Source organism: Exophiala viscosa, assembly GCF_022695815.1.
Source record: "Exophiala viscosa unplaced genomic scaffold EDD37scaffold_2, whole genome shotgun sequence".
NCBI lineage: Eukaryota > Fungi > Ascomycota > Eurotiomycetes > Chaetothyriales > Herpotrichiellaceae > Exophiala > Exophiala viscosa.
The window spans coordinates 3,301,761-3,319,693 of NW_026944354.1; the positions used below are offsets into that span (position 1 = coordinate 3,301,761).

A 17,933-nucleotide genomic window follows, 5' to 3' on the forward strand; every position below is an offset into this window, starting at 1 on the left:
GAGTAAATGGACATGCGCTAGCTTTTGCCCGCATTTGGTGCATGTTGTGGTCAGGCATAATCTCCTCAAATCAGGCCAATTCAAAGCTTGGATGTCTGCTCCTATGTTTGCCTAGGGCGGATGCAACCAATTCATATGTGCAGGTCGACCACCATTGCCAAGTGCGGTCTAGATCTCGATTGGAGCACTAGCCCAACTGGATGCTGCAGATGAACGGTCGTGTCTGCTGGAAATGGCCCCCAGGTGTTATCTTCCCTATTTTGCCACAGAATAGACCCTTCCAGACGGCGACATGCCGCAACTGCCTGCTGGCTCTGGAGAAGTCGCAGATCTCATCGCGAGGACAGCCTTTCCAGGTTGGCCGCTGGCTATATCCATATCCCAAGCCAGAAAAATTTAAAACCCGGCCTTACTCGAGACCCACGAAAACTGCTCAGCTGCAAAGCCGGAGAGCTGCATCACACTGCACATCGCAACTATGGTCTTCATGACACGACACTTTCTGTGGCTGTTTGCCTTGGCGGTTCTGGTGAGATGTAATTATACATCTTTCCAGATAGGCATGTGGGACAGACCTCGGGCAGCCATAATCAGGTACTATGTATACTTGGAAGGCGGCCAGCTGCAGACTGGTATATGGAACGAGACCTCCGCTTCTTGGGATGGGATCGCCACTATTCAGAAAGGAGCACTGTTCAGTCTGAACTTGAATCAATCTTTCAACGTTAACGATGACAACTCACCAGCGCTATTCGTATCGATGGATGAGACCCAAGTCACCGACTTCTATGTCGACGGAGCCATGTTCGCTGATTACGACGAGTTTTATGCTTGGGGGTAAGTCAAACAAACACCGCCGTGCTATATATTGTTGACAATTTTCACAGGGGCATGCCGCTGTCACCCGACGATTCCACCTTTCAAACTGTGAACGACATCTTCTATCCGCCAGAAGGCAGTGATCAGGACCCTGGTTCTCCAGACATCACGTTCAATCCTGATAATGGCAACTTCTTTCCTGCCACTAATGGTGCAGGAGCAAGTGCTCCCAGTGAACAAAAAGGGTTCTATTTTGGCGGTTTCTGGAATCCGAACAGCAGTGCGTACGGCTACTTCGATCCGCCAACGACGGAGCACAACTGGTTGGTCGAAGTGGATATGTCAGCCGAGGGGCATGCTAATTTCAGTCGATGGGCGGTCAACAATACCTACGCACCATGGCGAGCAGAAGCAGGTCTAGTCTGGGTTCCGACATCCACACAGGGAATTCTGGTCGCGATCGGTGGCGTCACTTCAGCGGGAGACTTCAGTGAAGATAATGGCACACAAAACAAATCACTGCCCTTTCTAAAAGAGTTCCCTATTTACGATATCGGTACAAGGTCGTGGACCTCGCAGGCAATCAACTCAGATTCTCCCATTGGACCGATGAACCCGCTTGCACAATTCTGCACTGTTGTGGCTTCAGCCCCTGACGGAAGCCATCATGACATCTTCGTGTATGGCGGTTGGGACAGTAACGGTAGCCTACCACAACCAGAGGTCTGGATATTGACAATCCCTTCCTTTACGTGGATTAAGGCCACTGCAGGCGAGCCGAGACAGGGCCATGTTTGTGTTCAGCCATACGCAGACGAGATGATAGCCATTGGAGGTACAGGGCAGGGCGGGGCGCCGCTGACATACCAGAAGGCTGTGGATGTCTTCAACCTCAGCTCGTGGGAGTGGACGGGCGTGTACGATCCAAATGTCGACGAACCCTACCGACCACATTCATCAGTGCTTTCTGTCATATCCGCAACCCCAACCGCCAACGGTATGGTGACTGAAGTCGCTCGCCTGTTCTCGACGACATATGCTACGACCAGTATCAGTACATTTACATATACGCAACAAGCCACAGGCACGCCTGCACCAGCGTCCAATACCACCAGTCCTGCGATCCCGCCACCCAAGCATCACGACCGAGGCTGGGTTATCCCAGTGGCGGTCACCGTTTCTGTTGTTGTCGGACTCACTCTTCTCGGCGCACTGTTCTTCTTCTGCTGCTATAGTCGCATGCGCAAGCACCGCCAGCAACAAAATCAGCAAGAGACAGCCGAGGCCGGTCAGCGCAAAAGCATGCTTCTCCCCTGGCTCTGGGCCACACATAATGCCGGTGCTCCCAAAGACGTTGGCTCCGACACGATCACCGAAGTGGAACCTACTGCGCCTCAGGAACTCGAAGGCGGTGTCAACAAGTACTATGACGGTAGCGAGAGCCGTCGCAATGCACGTTGGTCGTCTTCGACGCCCGTACGTTCTCCACGCGCCGACTATATCGGTCCCGTTGAGGCACAGGGCACTGCAGTGAATGAGATGCACGCGCAGTCCAAAAGCATCATGCCTGACGACATCGACTACAACATTCGCAATATGGCATTATATCCTCCCAGCGTGGTCAGCGGCGGGAACGGACCCCATGAGCACAGCACATCGATCTCCCAGCCAGATGGGTCCGATGAAGCTCCCGCCTCGCCACGTACCACGTCAGCTGCGGTACCGTCCTCACCACGAGGCTTCACTACGATTCCAGAGGGTAATGTTCCGTCCGCGGATACTTATCCTTTTGCACAGATATTGGGCCCGCTCGATCCCGCGCCGCCTGTGTCGCCTATGGGTCGACAGCAGCAGAGGCCTGGTCATCATAGGCATAATTCCAGCGTGAGCAGTGGCATGTCCATGACCATGCCGTCTCCAGACTTGGATCAGTCTGCTTTGCCGGCGAGGCCGAGAGGGTCGAGAAGTGTGTCGGGTGACGAGAATGATGTTGAGGAGGATCCACACAGTAGGACTTTCTGATTAGGGTCAATTGGTATCTTGGAGAGATGGTTGCCGCTCATTATACGATTAGGGACTTTCTCTTTGGTTTCACTTCTTTGTGATTTTCAATAGGGTTTGGAAGGACGGGACTGATATATGAATCTGTATGAGGTGTATGTGACTACGACAGCTGACGCAATTGATGCACTCTTTGATCGTTCGTTCTACCTATGCTTTGGTGTCGATATTTCTGCCGTTGCTTTGGTCTCTGGAGTGGACCAAGCCACTCTCGCGGGCTCGGTCACCCCAAGAGTACTTGATTCTTACGACGTCTCAATGGGATCGCCGCCGAGGATCACGTCGCTTGTTTGATGGGCGAAAACATCATGGAACACTTTGACCGCTTGGCTGCTGGCACTGCTGTTGTCGTACAAGCAGATGGCACTGTGTTCGCTCTGCCTATGCCACAGATATCCAGAGCCTGGTATCAAATAAGCCAAACAGGGGATTGGCCAACTCGGAACCTCGCACGAAGAAGGATCTTGTATGGACGTCGTTAGCAGCGGTGTCCAAGCGGTCTGCAGTCAAGATCGGGCATGTTATAGCTTGTCATGGTTTAGTTGCAGCAGGTAAACCATGAGATGCTAAAGACATCCTATTCACAGAATCAGAGGGGCGGGAAAACCTCTGCCTTGATAGCGAACTCTAATGTACCACGCATACAATCAGTTGTCGTCACAAGGTTGCTTGGTGTACTTCGGCCACGGCGTTCCAGGAGTCGGTGGTCCTACATATCAAGCCGACGGGAATCAGGCGGTAAGTAATAGCCCTTCGCTAGTTTTTCTGCGAGAATTGCGAAGTTCTGGGACACCAAATGCGTGCCCAAGTGGTCGTGCCCTCGTTCACAACTGAGAAACGTTCTGACGATGATTATGTAGTGTGTTGGGCTCGTGCAAGGATGCATTGACCAAGAGGAATTTGGAGCATTTTGTACAGAAGCGGCGGGTGAGTTTGCTCATCCTTGGACTGGGACTGTCTGCTGGGATTGAACTGTTTTGTCTTGGAAGAATAGGTCGAGTGTACCAGTAGAGGTGCTGTCGAAAGTACCAGACTGGGCAGTGTTGACATTTGTGCATCGTCATGATTGGCCAGCCTTGCGACGCTGTCGGCTCGCTTGTTGATTGGTCAGCCTTTCCTACCCATAAGCCAAGGCTATTACATCATCGATCTAACATCTCCAATTCACCATCTCCCACAGACGCTGTCAAAGTCAGTCCACTGCCACACCCGATGACGCTGTCTGTATTGGTGATCTCCCGATGCGAGTAAAGCTGCCTACATCATGACTCTGCGCCATGACCCGCTCAAAGGCCGTGATCTCCTTTTTGTGATGTCTGTGGGTTGTGCTGCTTACCATTGACAACGCTGAGTTCACAGAACGTGGAAGAAAAAACGGTGACGCGCACGTATCTGTCTCTAACGTGTAAATGTGCATGCCAATTGGGCCGCTCCACGGTAAGTCGCATACCCTGCGAATGATAAGGTGAGAAACCTATCGAACAAATCGTGGAAAGAGGTCATCAAATCTACTACAGCTCTAGACACAGGCACTGTAAATTATATGGCCGGCCTCTACCATTTGACACGGTGTTCTAGACTCACTCATATCGTCAAGCCACCCACAGCAAAATATCTTACGCCTTGTTTGACTTTGTCCTCTCGAATCCAGCCTCGCCATTACAGTAGTGATAACCTTAGGAAACCGTCGCCTGTCATGGAGACCGTCACTGGAGCCGTCAGGAATGTCCAGACCACTATCACCGAGAACATGGGCGGTATTGCCCATAGCCTCGCCAACAAAGAAGAACAATTCGATCTCAGCAAAGACGTCCCAGATCAGTCAGGCAAAGTCGCCCTCATCACAGGTGGAAGTGAAGGCATCGGCTTTGCCACAGCATACACCCTTTTGAAAGCTAACCTCGCCAAACTCTTCATCATCTCCCTACACGAAGACGTGGTCGACAATGCCGTCGAAGAAATCAAGAAGGATCTTGGTTCCCAGTATGCCGACAAAGTCGTCTGGCTACCATGTGACATGTCCGACCTCAAGGCCGTCACCGAAGTCGCCAAGAAAGTCCGCGATCAAACCGACCGACTGGACATCCTATGTCTCAATGCCGCCCGTGGCATCATGACATACCAACTCACAGAGTACGGAGTGGACCGACACTTTGCAGTCAACCATCTCGGCCACGTCACACTCACATCACACCTACTACCACTACTCAAGAAAACCAGCAAAGACAGTACTGTACGGATTCAGATCCAGGCGTCCAACGCGCACGAGCAAACGCCCGAAGACACCAAGTTCGCCAGCCTCGACGAGTTGAACAGGGACCTAGGGCCTATGCCTCAATATGGCCGGGCCAAGTTGACTGGCATCCTGTACGCGCGATACCTGGATGCACATCTGCATGCGGAGCATCCTAGTATCTTGATCAACGCGACGCATCCTGGTGTCGTTGAGACAAAGATGTCTGCTGAAGATATCCACGAGCCATACCCCGTGCGCGGGTACGCAATGTCAGTCGCCATGAAGCCGCTTAAGAAGGACATCTGGATGGGATGTGTAAGTACCGTGTATGCCGCATCTGCGACGGAGAAGTCAGGAGAATATATTTGTCCGCCGGCAACCCCGGAGCCCGGAAGTGAGTTGGCACGAAATAAGCAGTTGGGGGAGCAGTTGATGAAGCTGACGAGGGAGATTGTGAAGGAGAAGTTTGGATCGGAGAGCGTCGAGAAGGGGTGTCCTCTGAAAGATTATTGATCACTCCGAGCATAACGGCGAGATTTCAAAAATATAATGAATACATAACTGAAAGGTCAGTTCTGCAGTATGACATATCGCACAAATATAAGGAAATAGGCGCTCCGTTTGGTCTTAGTCTGAACGATTCCACAAATGTAGTCATCTGAAGCACTGCTTTCCTTCACCTGACATGGCCAGCCGTCGACTATGCCGCCAATGGGCTCAGACACCAGTTTATCGCGCCCCTCCTCAAGCAAATTATGATTTTTCGCCACCATAGCACACCCTGCTGTGCCGCATAGTCTTAGAGCGTGCATCACACTGGGCGCCCCAGCACCCTGCCGAGCGCCAGGCACTTGATTCCGTCTCGCTATCGTGACTTGAAGCCAGCCTCCTTCTGGAGTCTACTCAAACTTCTTCCTGCCCAAGTTCAGGCCGACACCATGGTTGTACACAAGCACGCCGCCAATCTTTGCAGATGAGAACAGCAGGGGAATCAAGACCATGCTGAGGATCAAGTTTGTGTTGGTGGGTATCTTGCCAGGGTTGGGCGCGGCAGTCTTGTCCTTGCGCAGGTACCAGCTGTACAGGCCGACCACGAAGACGATATCATTGATGATGGCGTGGGTGATGGCAGCCTTGATACGAGGTACCATTGTGTCCTTTGCTTTTCCCGTAGCGTCCTTTTCCCAGGGGCCGCCATTCTTCTTGATCATGCCGACGAGTTGGATGTTGCCAGACATGATGGCAGGGACTGTGCTGATGAGGCCTGCGCATAGAAGAAAGTAGGATAGACGGGAGATGTCGAGCAATGTCGAGGTCGAGCCGAAGCGGGTAGTAAGGAAGGCAGGGCGGACCCAGACGGAGGTCAGGGCATAGAGGATGTCAAGACTCCATGCGAGGATGTTGAAGGCGATGGGGAAGTGCACCAGGGCTGGGTGGATAGGATGACTGGTGATGGATTAGCATTGAATCTCCCATGTTTGTGCACTTCTTTGATTGATGCTGGGGATGGATGTGCGAAGTCTTACTCGGAGTTGAATTCAGGGACAGGCTCGCCGACCTTGTGAGCGAACTTGCTCTGGAGAGTGGTTGAGTAGACCATGACGAATGATGTTCTGGGCTGGTATGAGCCTCCGAGGTGTAAAGAGTCGTAGGGTAGAAATTACTCAGGAATTCAAAAGAGTCAAAAGGAGCAGACGAGTCGATATTGAAGGTGTCCTGATGGTGCATATAATTAGAAATTAGGGACACGAAAAGGGCCAGAAAGACGCGATGGCGGAGTCCGATCTGGCATTTCAGGCGCGCCGACGCCAATGCACAAAAGAGGAGAAGATGAAATCTCCCCCATATCTCGATGTCCAATTAGACCAAGAACAGTGGTAAGCAACACGTGACATTATCATCGAGCACTTTTCTCCATATATCGTGTCATGATTCATTGAAGAAATCCCGAATTGACTTGCTTGCTGTTGATAAAATTGTTGCGAGGCTGAGAACTAAGGGATGTGCCTCCGGTAGGTCGGTTCTAGTGCTGCTATCTACAACTTAGCCCGCCCCAGAGCAGCAATAATCTCCTTTGCACCCCTTTCGCCAGATCTCACTGCACCGTCCATATACCCCTTCCATTCATATGCAGTTTCTGTCCCGACAAAATGCACCTTTCCATGGGTTGTCCTGAGCTCCTTGTCGTACTTGGTCATGATTCCCGGCGGCGATGCAGGACAAGGACAGCCTTGTGCCCACTGATCCTTGGACCACTCATGCTCCGTGATGGCAATTGGATCTTGCACATCAGCATATTTCCCAAACATACGTTTGATGTGCGCCAGAATGTTGTTGTGCCTCTCTTGTTGCGGAAGAAGGGACATCTTCCGCCCAAAGTCGCCGTTGGTGAAGCACGTCAAAGAATATTCACCCTTCTCGTCGTTGCTTGTGTCGCGGCAAGTGGTAATTGGCCCAACGAACGACATGACGGCTCCGACTAGTCCGGCTTTGCGCCACCAAGGTTCCTTGTACAACACCAATACCTTCAATGTGTATCCAAGAACGTTGTTCTGGCCAATTTCGACCTTGGCTTCGGGCAAAGGTGGGTCGAATGTGATGTCTTTGTACAGGGGTGTTGGCACTGAAACGACTACCCGCTGACACTTGAAGTCTCCCCGACCTGCAGAGACATATATTCCTTCAGGAGATTGCGAGATGTGGCGAACAGGTGAGTTGAGGATGACTGTGCCTGGTGTCAACAATTTTGCCAATTCGATTGACATTGATTGAGTGCCTGCAGGGAAAGTCAGTCTCTCGTTGTAGGGTAGGATGCAGCAGTCTTACCCCTGATGAACCTGAGGTGCTGTCCGCCATGCTTGAAATCCGACCGCATCTGCAACAACCCACCACCACTCTTGCAATAGTTCAGGAAGTAAAGAGCACTCATCTCCCTGGGCTCCAGACCCAGCATCGCTCTCGTCCACAACGTCACGGTTGCAAACGCCGTTTCCGACTTCGTCTCTTTCTTGCACCACTCTTCCAAGGTCATCTTGTCGAACTGACCACCGGTACCGACAGGATCTACGATATCCAACTCCTGACATAGCTTCTCAAACAATTCGCGGATGAACACCATACTCTCAACACCATCCTTCTCGGCCAGAGCCTTGGGTGTGCCACCGTACTCGAACACACCCAGTCCGCCGCCGAGATCTTCCTGGATGATGTTGCCATCCGTTTTCTGCATGACCATTTCCAGCTTAAGAAATTTGGCGAGCTCATAGATCTTGGACTGATTCGTGTCGTTGATCCATGCAGCGCCCACATCCACGAACTTGCCTTGCCCAGTTGGATCGACGGACCACGTCTTGCCTCCAACGCGGTCGCGAGCTTCTACAACGACGCAAGAAACGCCGGCTCGTTGCAGGTCGTACGCAGTCTTTAAACCACTTAGACCACCACCAACAACGACCACCTCCACGCTTCGGAGCGGCTCCTGTCTGACTGCAGCATAGGCTTCGATCTCGAACTTATAGTCGGGAGCCGCCAATGCAGGCACCGGAACCAATGTCGTCGCTGGGCGGTGACCATTCAGGAATGCTTTCACATGCTTGGTGTGTCGGCGGTTATTCGGGTCGTAGTCGACGATATAGTAGACCAGCTTGAAGACGTCTGCTGGTGTAGCGCCAGCGGCTTCGAGGCACCGGCCTAGATTTCTCATAGCCAGATCAATTTGCTCGTCGATATCCTTGGGGACTTTGCCATGCTCGTCGGCGCCGACTTGGCCAGCTGTTGCGACGATACGGGTTGGGCCTGTTGACGTTGCGACATGCGAGAAGACCGGGCGTGAGTCGAACAGGCGATACGGGTCGATAGTGTGCACGCTGGCCTGTGGCTTTGAGTCTGGAGCCATTATGAGTCTTCGTCCTTTCTCTGAATTGTCAGTGTCATGCAGGGATGGTCGACGGTCAATATCGACACAAGTAATCCTGTAGGTTTGCAAGACCTGTTATATGAACCACGGATTTCAACGACCATTCGGCCCTCAATCAGGCCTTTGGAGAATGCGGAGATGCTCGGTCGTGCTGTACATACAAGATACGCGATAAGACTCGGAGGAGCCGAGCTGGCTAAATGTTCATCATGATCAACAGCGCCATTACCGGAGATGTCCCGTTTAACAACATGTGCTTGATCTCCTCATATATTTATCTTGGCCTTGCACGCCCTTTCAACAACAGGTTCACGATCTACCTCGAACCGTTCTACACAGTGTTGCCCGACCTCCAAGATCCAAGGGCCAGGAGGACCCCTTCTCCCAGCTTTGGGAAGGCGCGGCTCTGATGACCCCCACTTTGACGAGCCCCGCTAGAACGACTCAGGAAGGCCACGCCGCCTCCTTCCCCAACTACACAGGTATATCTCGAACGACCTTATACTCTAGCACTGTAGCTGTTCTTGAATCTGAAGCCCACGACGCGAGAAGCTTCCCTTCACGCGAGATCGTTCCTACCACAATAAGAACGATCAGTGATTCAGGCTCACATAATCGTTGTCATCATTGTGATTTGGATGTCCAAGTCGACGAAGGATGCCGAATTATACTCGGACAACGCAAGCTCGAGGAGTAAGACATGACATGGCTCAACTAGTTTCTCCAGTATACCTTCATGAGCCCCTACAGACTTCGAAAATTCGGATATCGCCCCTGTTTCTCATATTCCTTAGCTTTCAACGACATCTTTTCCAGATCTGCACTGGAGTTGAAGGGAACCAGCCGCGTCTTCTTTGCCGCAACATCCAAAGAATGCTCTGTCAAGAAACTCAACATCCATCCATCGATTTTGTGTGTCCCTGACTCAGTAGACAGGAGACACATGTCTTGAAAGGCAACCAGGCTTTCGATCTGTGTGCTCGTTAGTAGGGGGAGCGTCTCAAACGCTAGACTTCATTCTGAATCTTCGATGTACGGCACATACCATTGCAGATGTCGCGGGCCAGTATTGCGCGAGTTCTGTAAGTGCCTCAAAATTCGCGTTGAGTTCCTGACGCACTGTCTCAAGTTCGTCCAGCTCACCAAAGAGAAGAGTGTGGACTAGAACGGATGAGGAGACTGTTGCCATGTGGCCAACAGTAGGATGTACCACGTCACAGCCTTTCAATTGCCGCGAAACGCTCAACAGGGAGCTGAAGGATGAAGCGTGTGTCTTGCAGCGTGCGATGTATGTACGATCGGTCGAAGATGCTGGCCGCCGAACTTCAAGATATCGAAAATAGAGGAGCGTCGAATAATGATGATATGCCAGGTGTATCGAGATTAAAAGCCCACCGAGACCTCTTTTCTGTTGAGGATGAAGATTCTCTTGATTCATCTGAGCATCGAGAGGCAAGCTATTTTTCCAATCTTCCAGCTTCTGGGCAAGCTGATCGACCCGTTGGTCTAGTCCGGTGGTATGGGACTCGCCTTTAGCGACATGAAGATTGATGTTGTGGATTGGCTCAAACAGCGGGACAAGTGTCATCATCTGTGCCCATATCCCATGTTCGAGCGGGAAAATAATGGTGGTTTGCTCAGAGTGTAGTGACATGAAGGTCCTATCGTTGACTGGCAACTCTATTCTCACCCGGACGTCGCTAAGTTGGCTGTGTAGGCCTTGTCCGATCATGCACCACATGCCACTTAGGTAAAGTGACCACCAAACCCGTCGTCTGACCTCGCGGTCCATGACAGAGCCTTCTGCAACAGGAGTATTAAGGCCCATGACCTCAGCCATGGCAGTGGCGATACCTGATACAAGCTGTTAGCAACTGACAGATCCAATACTCATGTTCACAGCATTCGAGCAATGGCACACATACGGAAGAATAGTGCTGCCGATGGACTGTCGCCGTGGCCAACACTTAGCGTTGTAATCAACATGCAAGCTTGTATGTTGTCAAGACATATGTTCGAGATGTCCGCCTGCAGCAAATGCTTCGCTTCCATTATCAAGTCAGGGCCCCGGCTACGCGTGTCAGGATTTGCCGAGAATTTGCATCCTATGGCACAGATGGCGTACAACAAGGCATCTTGGAGGGTGCCCGTGCGTACTTGGGACCGGAGAGTTCCTGGATGAAAAAGACTATGGGGTCGGCCATGAAACTTCTCCAGGTAGAGGTCAACAAGCTCAATTGCTGTACCCAGTGACAGGTCCGGTCTTGGTCTTGTCTGACGTCCACAATTCTGTGAGGACCCTCTGGGCGGGCTCGCGGTAGCAATTGATCGAGGAACCAGCGGTCGCTGAGCCACAGGTTGAGTCTGAAGCTTTCCTTCGCAAGGCCATTGTCGTTGTTGACACGAACCACACGTGTCACTGGCCTTGAGGCGGATGCATCGGCGCTTGGCTCGCCGGCATTGAGCGCATGCCGTCGGGATTCGCATTGTCAGCCAACGATCGTACGCGAATATCGGAGATGGTGAGATAAAATATGTCTCAAGGACAAAATAACGAACTAGAACAAGCCTCAGAGAAAAGCCGCAGTGTCATTAGTCAGAACCGGCTGACGTCGGCTTTCGCGGCATTGCTGGGTTTTCGGGAATGGAATGTTCATAATGATTGGCAGTTATTCCGCACGCTAGGGGCTGGTGGAACCATCAGGTCTCCTAATCGGGAATACTGGTGCTTCCTATATGAAGGCATAAGTATTTCGAAAGGTCGTCAATGGCGGGTTATACTATCTGTCTCCTTCGATTTTAGAGCTTAGAACCTCTAGATTCAGTGCTTACCTCAGTCGTGCTATTTTGCTGCCAGCAGTAGTCACCTTTCCTTAGCCATGTCATCCCTCATCGAGCCCTTCACCACTGCAAATGGCTGCAAGCTGCGGAGCCGAGTCGTCATGGCCGCACTTACGCGGAATCGATGCGTTGACTCCTTCAAGCCTGGTCCAGCTCAAGTCAAGTATTACACTGATAGAGCTCGAGATGGTGCTGGCATCATAGTGAGCGAAGGCATCCTCGTCGACTGGGCCGGTACAGACTGGAAGCATGCCCCTTTCATGATCACCGATGATCATGCCCAAGCATGGCGGACAGTTGTCGATGCGGTCCACAAGGAAGGAGCATTGATGTTCTTCCAGGCATGGCATCCAGGTATGTGGCTACCCGAAAATACAATGCAAGTTGGATCTGCTGTACTATGACTTCACACAGGACGATGTCAAAACGAGCAGATGCCTATAATGAAAGAGACAGGTCGCGCGGTCTTTGCACCATCTGCTATTCCTGCCAAATACGGTAAATACCACGACTTACCTGGCATGCCGGTTCGACCTCTTCTTCTGCAGCATGGGCTCCACTGATCGAGAAATCGTAGGGTCATACCACCAACGTGCATGCCATCGAGAACCCCCGAGATCTTATAGATACGTATCGGCGTTCAGCCCTGTTGGCTAAGAAGGCTGGCTTCGACGGCATCGAGTTTATCATTCAAGGGTACATACCCGACGTCCTTCCTTGAACACGGTCCATACTGACTCCATTGAAAGCGGCTACCTACCACATCAATTCTTGATCTCGTAAGGGCAACGTTGCTGTTGGTCAATCTCTTCCTCGGAATGCTAAGACTCTGACTGCAGGCGCGCCAACAAACGGACTGACGCCTACGGGGGCTCTGTCGAGAACCGCTGTCGCTTCAACCTTGAGCTTGCCGATGCTCTTAGCGAAGATTTTGGTGGCCCTGAATTTATCGGTGTCAAGATCTGTCCTACCGACAGCCTCAACGACTCCATGGTCACGTTCGAGGAAATGCAAGAGACATACACCTATTTGATCAAGAAGTTAGTAGAGCGGAAATTAGGCTTCATAACCATTTGTCGACGTGGGGCCAACATAGGTGCCGAAACCGAGTTTAGTTTTCCGCGACCAGAAGGATATTTGTTGCCGCCAATGTATGATCCAGTCCTGGACTTCGGCGGTCTGGTCAAGTATCCTGGCAGCCAGACGACGCTTATGGTCAACCAGGACTATGATGTCGAAGAAGCTGATCAGCTGATCAAAGAGGGTAAGATTGATCTGCTTCAGATCGGAAGACCGTACATCTACAACCCGGTACGTTACGATGCACGAACCGTGGGACATTGACTGATGAGTTGGCAGGACCCGGTCAACCGCATCAGAAAGGGAGTTCCGTTCGCTAAGAACGACCGAGATGACAGTGTTTATTATGGTCCGTACAACACGCCAGATGAGAACTACAATGACTGGCCCAAGGCTACTGCCTGAGTGGAATTTGTTGGAATGATAGGTACGGGCCAACTCAGCGTAACGCATATGTAATTGATCGTAAATTTCAAGGCTACGGCGAAAACTTGCCAATAGGAGCGCGAGGGTTCATCGCAAATGACGGTACAATACCGGTCCCAATTTTTGACTTGTCAAAGAGATGCCATTGGCACACATTGTTGACTGGACTCGGCACAAGTAAACCAGATATAAGAGTGCGCGTCTCTCTCACAATGGCTCGCTCGTCAAGCTTTTCCTATTGACATCAAACTACTCTTCAACTAAACATAGCACTGATTGCATGTCAGAATCATCCTGACACGACACTCTCTGTAACAGTCCGCCGCAACTCTCTGTAACAGTCCGCCGCAACTCTCACCCTCAGCATTGAGGTATACGACGGATCAGCCATCCAAGAGAGCGCTTCCCAGACCACTTCACCTACCATGGATCCCGAGATACCATTCCACAGTTGTGAATTCCTCGCAGACGCAAAGCACGCCCAATGGCTCTGTTCAGCCTGCGCGGAAAATATCAACCTCGACTTCGACACCACTCTTCGCAGAGTAATGCTTCGCGAAGGCTGGACTGCATCCGAAATCAAAGCCGCTGAGCCAGTGCGGCGTTTCGCACAGCGAACTATGGCCGAGTTGGCTCCAGAACCAACCTTGTCAACGAACTCCCAGCGTCGCGCTTTCCGATTCAATTGTATATATGAGCTACAGGCTCGGATCAATGCCACCCGAGAGATCCACGAGGCCAGGCTTGCAGAAAAGGAGAACAGCATGGGGGACAGAGGTGCTAAGGAAGGTCTGTCCGCGGCACCATCTTTCGCACCAGTGGATCCCACGACCAAAGCCACCTCTTCCTCCCCATCCCGCTCCGGACCGTGTCTCCGCAAACATGAGAACGATCCAGATATTGAACAATGGGCCTGCCCGCACTGCCTCTCAGCTCTCGATAATGACTTCGACGGAATCGTGTACGAGGGTATGCTGAGAGAAGGCTGGAATCACAAAGAAATCAATGCCCTCGGCCCTCTAAGGCGGTTCTCTGAGAGGCCCTGGGATCAGCTGAAGCCTGACCTGACGTTGGCGGACGAGCTTCAATTAAGACAGTGGGGCCAGGGCCTTCTTTGGGAACTACAGGCCAGGATAGATGGCGTTAGGGCGATAAAGGAGGCGAGGGATGAGATGTGGAACAAGAATGAGAAAAGGGAGAAGACGTCATTGGAAACCTTGGGGAAGCTGTAGGCAAGTCATGGAGGCATTGCTTTCCAGCAGCCTACTAAACTATTAGGGCTGGCATAGCGGCCCTGGAATTGCAACCGGGGGTGAGCACATGCGCTGGGCGTCGATTTTCCTCGCCTTGGCATGTGAGGAGCATTTGCTCAAGAGCCACTTCACTTCATCCGACGACTTCATCCACTCTTTCTTCAAGACTCCCCCACCCTCGACCATGAAACAAATTTGTCAATACTTTTGCGGCTTCGATCGTAACCATGGTACTGGACTGGCTCAGAGCCTCAGAGCTCTCCAACCTGTGGTGCCAATATGAAGAGTCTTGTCCAAAACCTGGAAAAGACACAGTTGTCTCTCTAAATCGGATTGCCTTTCTTTGATGCTTATAAGAATCGATCGTGTGGAGTGGTTTGCTCATTCGATTCGAGTTGGAAGTCTTTGCCCAGCCGTCAAGTATGGCATTTCTTCCTCAAACTTTCAAGACTAAGATGCTGCGGCTGTCGTAGGTCAATGTTTGCTGCCGTTAAGATTCAAGCTACCGCTGAGCGACTCTTTGGTTCTCGCTGAGCCCCATGGGAATCATCTCGATTCAATAGGGTGACCGAGGCATGGACTGGGATAAGCTCTGCAAGGTCATGGGAATCTGTGTTCAACGCAGCCAATGCTCCCTGATCACCCACGAAGCCGTCTTGTCGTGTCATGACGATCGACCAGACAATGAAAACTCACACAGGTCTTCCCTATAATATGAGAAGCTCTTCCCAATTTCACAACTTGTCCTTTCTACCTCTCTCTAGCAAGATTCGACCATCTACGAACGCAACCCTCACTTTCAGTGAACCACTTGATCGCGCCTCGAGATGCATCAGCTCACCTTTTTGAATGTTATCCTCCTATTCGTCTCCTTCACCTTGCCACCAGCGGATGCCAAATGCTGCGATAGAAGGGGAAAGACATGGCCTGATCTATGCTGGGACGATACTCCTCAAACTCCTTGCTGTGGCTACGGAAAGTGCAACGCTTTCTGCTGCGCGTGTAAAGGTGGTAAGTCAAAGGTGGCTCTTGCTTTAGTATTCCCATAACCTGACTCCATGGACAGCTACAGTCATCCAATCTACAGTCGACTACAGTGGCACCACGTACGTAACTACCATCACCGCCCCATCGGACCCGGTCAAGGGACAAGAGACGTGGACCTGCCGTGAAGGTAACCATCTCTTGACCGTTTTACCACCACCAAATAGGGAACAATCGACGGTGACAGTGACATTGTCGAGTTACAACACGGTAGTTGGTGGTGGCCAATCGACGGTGACAGTGACAATGTCGAGTAAAAAGACGGTAGTTAGTGGTGTCAACACGGTCAAGCGCGCTGTTGACCAAGCCACTATGACAATCCCATCGGAAAGACCAACCATGTCTCCTCGACCCACCAACCCTCCACCTTTTGGTTTCCCAGCCGTCGGTTATCCATCACTGGAAGAGCGGGATGCTCTGGCTGATCAAATCCTACTTTTCGAGGACGTAAGTGGTGGCCTACAAATCAACGGCACGTCGGTGGTCTCGAAGGAGCAATATCTGGGATTCTTCAACGTCCCAGACACGGAGACTGGAGGGCAGTACGGGCAGTACGTACTCGCCAAGTTCGCCATGCATGATGCGAATGGTGACGGTGTTTTGACGTTCGACGAGACGCAACTGCAATGCGATAAAGATGGTTGCCACTAAGCCAATTCAAGTGCTGGCGAACGAGAGAACGAACCGTCCAGATATGATAGTCCACCAAGGTGATGGATTGGCATTATATTGAGATAGACTCAATTCAGATGTTCATCATAGATCATGGCCCACGTTAAAACCCCTTGGCCGCCTTCCTGTGGCCAGCCGTTGGAATCCACTCTACCTTTTCCAATAATGACCTCTTCACAAACCTTGAAGCCCAAGTCTTCATATTCCTTTTTCGACGCCTCGCTCGCCGTCTCCAGCCACACCGGCACCTCCTCTTCCTTTGCTTTCTTCATGAACGGCTCCAGACACGCCTTGGCCGCTGCAAAGCTCTTTTGCGGGTCCACCTCAGGATCCCTCGCTAGTATGGCAAGATGGTAGAATGGACGTGTCTCGAAATCAACATCTTTGTTGAAGTCCGCAGGATATGGATCCTCTGACGGTCCACCAGACGATTGACTCGGCGCGGCGGGCTGGTCGTAGCTGTGCGGTCCTTGGTCAGGCAACGACAGATATTTGGCCTTCAGTCTTCGGGCTGCGCCTCTGAATTCTTGTAAGATCGGGCCAGGATCGCGTCTTGCCTGCGACGGCGGGATACCGCAGAAGTCAGGAGGTTCCCAGAGTGCGGCAGCCGTGAAGTTGTCGTTTTCAATGAGTACGACATTGCTCTTGGATGCGGCTGTGATGCCCAGCGTGAAGTGCTTGGTCAGGCGCTGGGGAGTAATGACGTCGGCGCGGTTCGCTGAGGACGGAGTGTGGTCGATCTCGGTAATGAAGGCGGTGGTCAGAGGAGTGGTGAGGTAGGAGCGGGAGAGGAGGGAGATGAACTTGTCGAGGAAGGCTTTGTCCGGGGAGTTGCTAGTCGTGGTCGCTGCCATGGTGGGCGCTACTGGGACGAAACAAGGCAGGTATGAGGTCTTCCGGCGGACACTGCTGTGTTGCGACTTGGTTTGGTATTTGGTTCTGTTCAATGAGGAGCAGTCTATGAATTACCTGTATGGGTTGTACATCAAGCAACTGGGGAGCTGAGGTAGATCAGGCTGCGGAGGCCGTGCTTACGGTCTTTCTGTTGATCAGCAACACGACCAGTGTACTCGTAACAGGTGGTCCAGCCTTAACTTAGGCGGGCGCTCACCCAATCCATGCCGCCTTGAAAGCCGCCCACACGCGGGGAAGTGACATGTCGGCTAATCATCGGGAACCTCAACTGTAAGGTACCAGACGCTTGCAGGTAAGGCAATTTGTATAGAATCATGTTCCAGGTTCTCCAGCCGGTTTCACCTCGTACGTCGATGCCACTGAGAGAGACTGCCTAGACTGAACGTCGCCACAGCCTATTCGAGACACATATAGGAGCCCTGTTGCCACGTTCAAATGATCGAGAGAATAAGTGGGACAAAGAAAATCGGCCGCGTTCACAATACTGTAGCTTGTCAAAATTCCAGTCCCAAATTGAAAGAGAGAAGAAGCAATGGCCTCTCACTCTTGGCTCAAAATCCCTCCGACGATGCGAGCCTTGCAATTCTCATTAACAAATATAACGGTGTGGAGATGAACCTCATCCTCAACGCGTCGGCTTCTCTACTGCCTCACGATGACCGCGCGCTGG

General features: G+C 51.8%; 9 protein-coding genes across 9 annotated transcripts; 5 read left to right on the forward strand and 4 right to left on the reverse strand.

The window, feature by feature from the left end:
- The first annotated feature begins 147 nt into the window (after positions 1–147).
- On the forward strand, positions 148–2,923 carry EDD37DRAFT_278895 (uncharacterized protein). Its single transcript, XM_062811032.1, has 2 exons — positions 148–837; positions 888–2,923. The coding sequence occupies exons 1-2, from the start codon at positions 479–481 to the stop codon at positions 2,839–2,841; spliced, it is 2,313 nt and encodes a 770-aa protein (XP_062673716.1). The 5' UTR covers positions 148–478; the 3' UTR covers positions 2,842–2,923.
- A 1,229-nt stretch (positions 2,924–4,152) lies between these two features.
- On the forward strand, positions 4,153–5,657 carry EDD37DRAFT_278950 (protochlorophyllide reductase). Its single transcript, XM_062811033.1, has 2 exons — positions 4,153–4,345; positions 4,410–5,657. Exon 2 carries the CDS (start codon positions 4,424–4,426, stop codon positions 5,627–5,629), a length of 1,206 nt encoding a protein of 401 aa, XP_062673717.1. The 5' UTR covers positions 4,153–4,345; positions 4,410–4,423; the 3' UTR covers positions 5,630–5,657.
- Positions 5,658–5,682: 25 nt separating this feature from the next.
- EDD37DRAFT_692146 (uncharacterized protein) lies at positions 5,683–6,915 on the reverse strand. The gene is made up of 2 exons (XM_062820031.1): positions 6,643–6,915; positions 5,683–6,562 (listed from the first exon to the last, which is right to left on the reverse strand). The coding sequence occupies exons 1-2, from the start codon at positions 6,714–6,716 to the stop codon at positions 6,016–6,018; spliced, it is 621 nt and encodes a 206-aa protein (XP_062673718.1). The 5' UTR covers positions 6,717–6,915; the 3' UTR covers positions 5,683–6,015.
- A 164-nt stretch (positions 6,916–7,079) lies between these two features.
- Positions 7,080–9,220, reverse strand: EDD37DRAFT_279363 (putative mao-B). The gene is made up of 2 exons (XM_062811034.1): positions 7,943–9,220; positions 7,080–7,892 (listed from the first exon to the last, which is right to left on the reverse strand). Exons 1-2 carry the CDS (start codon positions 9,009–9,011, stop codon positions 7,153–7,155), a joined length of 1,809 nt encoding a protein of 602 aa, XP_062673719.1. The 5' UTR covers positions 9,012–9,220; the 3' UTR covers positions 7,080–7,152.
- Positions 9,221–9,776: 556 nt separating this feature from the next.
- On the reverse strand, positions 9,777–11,084 carry EDD37DRAFT_647493 (uncharacterized protein; the record flags this gene model as incomplete). Its single annotated transcript, XM_062817888.1, has 3 exons — positions 9,777–10,004; positions 10,078–10,886; positions 10,958–11,084. The coding sequence occupies 3 exons, from the start codon at positions 11,082–11,084 to the stop codon at positions 9,777–9,779; spliced, it is 1,164 nt and encodes a 387-aa protein (XP_062673720.1).
- An 827-nt stretch (positions 11,085–11,911) lies between these two features.
- On the forward strand, positions 11,912–13,358 carry EDD37DRAFT_606620 (uncharacterized protein; the record flags this gene model as incomplete). Its single annotated transcript, XM_062814903.1, has 5 exons — positions 11,912–12,227; positions 12,288–12,400; positions 12,451–12,569; positions 12,713–13,184; positions 13,233–13,358. The coding sequence occupies 5 exons, from the start codon at positions 11,912–11,914 to the stop codon at positions 13,356–13,358; spliced, it is 1,146 nt and encodes a 381-aa protein (XP_062673721.1).
- Positions 13,359–13,544: 186 nt separating this feature from the next.
- On the forward strand, positions 13,545–15,140 carry EDD37DRAFT_279597 (uncharacterized protein). The gene is made up of 3 exons (XM_062811036.1): positions 13,545–13,573; positions 13,698–14,607; positions 14,658–15,140. The coding sequence occupies exons 2-3, from the start codon at positions 13,805–13,807 to the stop codon at positions 14,818–14,820; spliced, it is 966 nt and encodes a 321-aa protein (XP_062673722.1). The 5' UTR covers positions 13,545–13,573; positions 13,698–13,804; the 3' UTR covers positions 14,821–15,140.
- A 319-nt stretch (positions 15,141–15,459) lies between these two features.
- On the forward strand, positions 15,460–16,327 carry EDD37DRAFT_606622 (uncharacterized protein; the record flags this gene model as incomplete). The annotated part of the gene is made up of 2 exons (XM_062814904.1): positions 15,460–15,643; positions 15,699–16,327. 2 exons carry the CDS (start codon positions 15,460–15,462, stop codon positions 16,325–16,327), a joined length of 813 nt encoding a protein of 270 aa, XP_062673723.1.
- EDD37DRAFT_279465 (uncharacterized protein) lies at positions 16,116–17,459 on the reverse strand. The gene has a single exon (XM_062811035.1). The coding sequence runs from the start codon at positions 17,200–17,202 to the stop codon at positions 16,417–16,419; it is 786 nt and encodes a 261-aa protein (XP_062673724.1). The 5' UTR covers positions 17,203–17,459; the 3' UTR covers positions 16,116–16,416.
- Positions 17,460–17,933: the final 474 nt, after the last annotated feature.

Coding starts and splice junctions, on each gene's coding strand:
- EDD37DRAFT_278895 (XM_062811032.1), top strand. CDS start 479: ATGGTCTTCATGACACGACACTTTCTGTGGCTGTTTGCCTTGGCGGTT. Junction 838..887: donor GACGAGTTTTATGCTTGGGG/GTAAGTCAAACA, acceptor CAATTTTCACAG/GGGCATGCCGCTGTCACCCG.
- EDD37DRAFT_279465 (XM_062811035.1), bottom strand. CDS start 17,202: ATGGCAGCGACCACGACTAGCAACTCCCCGGACAAAGCCTTCCTCGAC.
- EDD37DRAFT_279597 (XM_062811036.1), top strand. CDS start 13,805: ATGGATCCCGAGATACCATTCCACAGTTGTGAATTCCTCGCAGACGCA. Junction 14,608..14,657: donor TTGGAAACCTTGGGGAAGCT/GTAGGCAAGTCA, acceptor CTAAACTATTAG/GGCTGGCATAGCGGCCCTGG.
- EDD37DRAFT_278950 (XM_062811033.1), top strand. CDS start 4,424: ATGGCCGGCCTCTACCATTTGACACGGTGTTCTAGACTCACTCATATC.
- EDD37DRAFT_692146 (XM_062820031.1), bottom strand. CDS start 6,716: ATGGTCTACTCAACCACTCTCCAGAGCAAGTTCGCTCACAAGGTCGGC. Junction 6,563..6,642: donor GTCCCTGAATTCAACTCCGA/GTAAGACTTCGC, acceptor ATCCATCACCAG/TCATCCTATCCACCCAGCCC.
- EDD37DRAFT_279363 (XM_062811034.1), bottom strand. CDS start 9,011: ATGGCTCCAGACTCAAAGCCACAGGCCAGCGTGCACACTATCGACCCG. Junction 7,893..7,942: donor GCACCTCAGGTTCATCAGGG/GTAAGACTGCTG, acceptor CTTTCCCTGCAG/GCACTCAATCAATGTCAATC.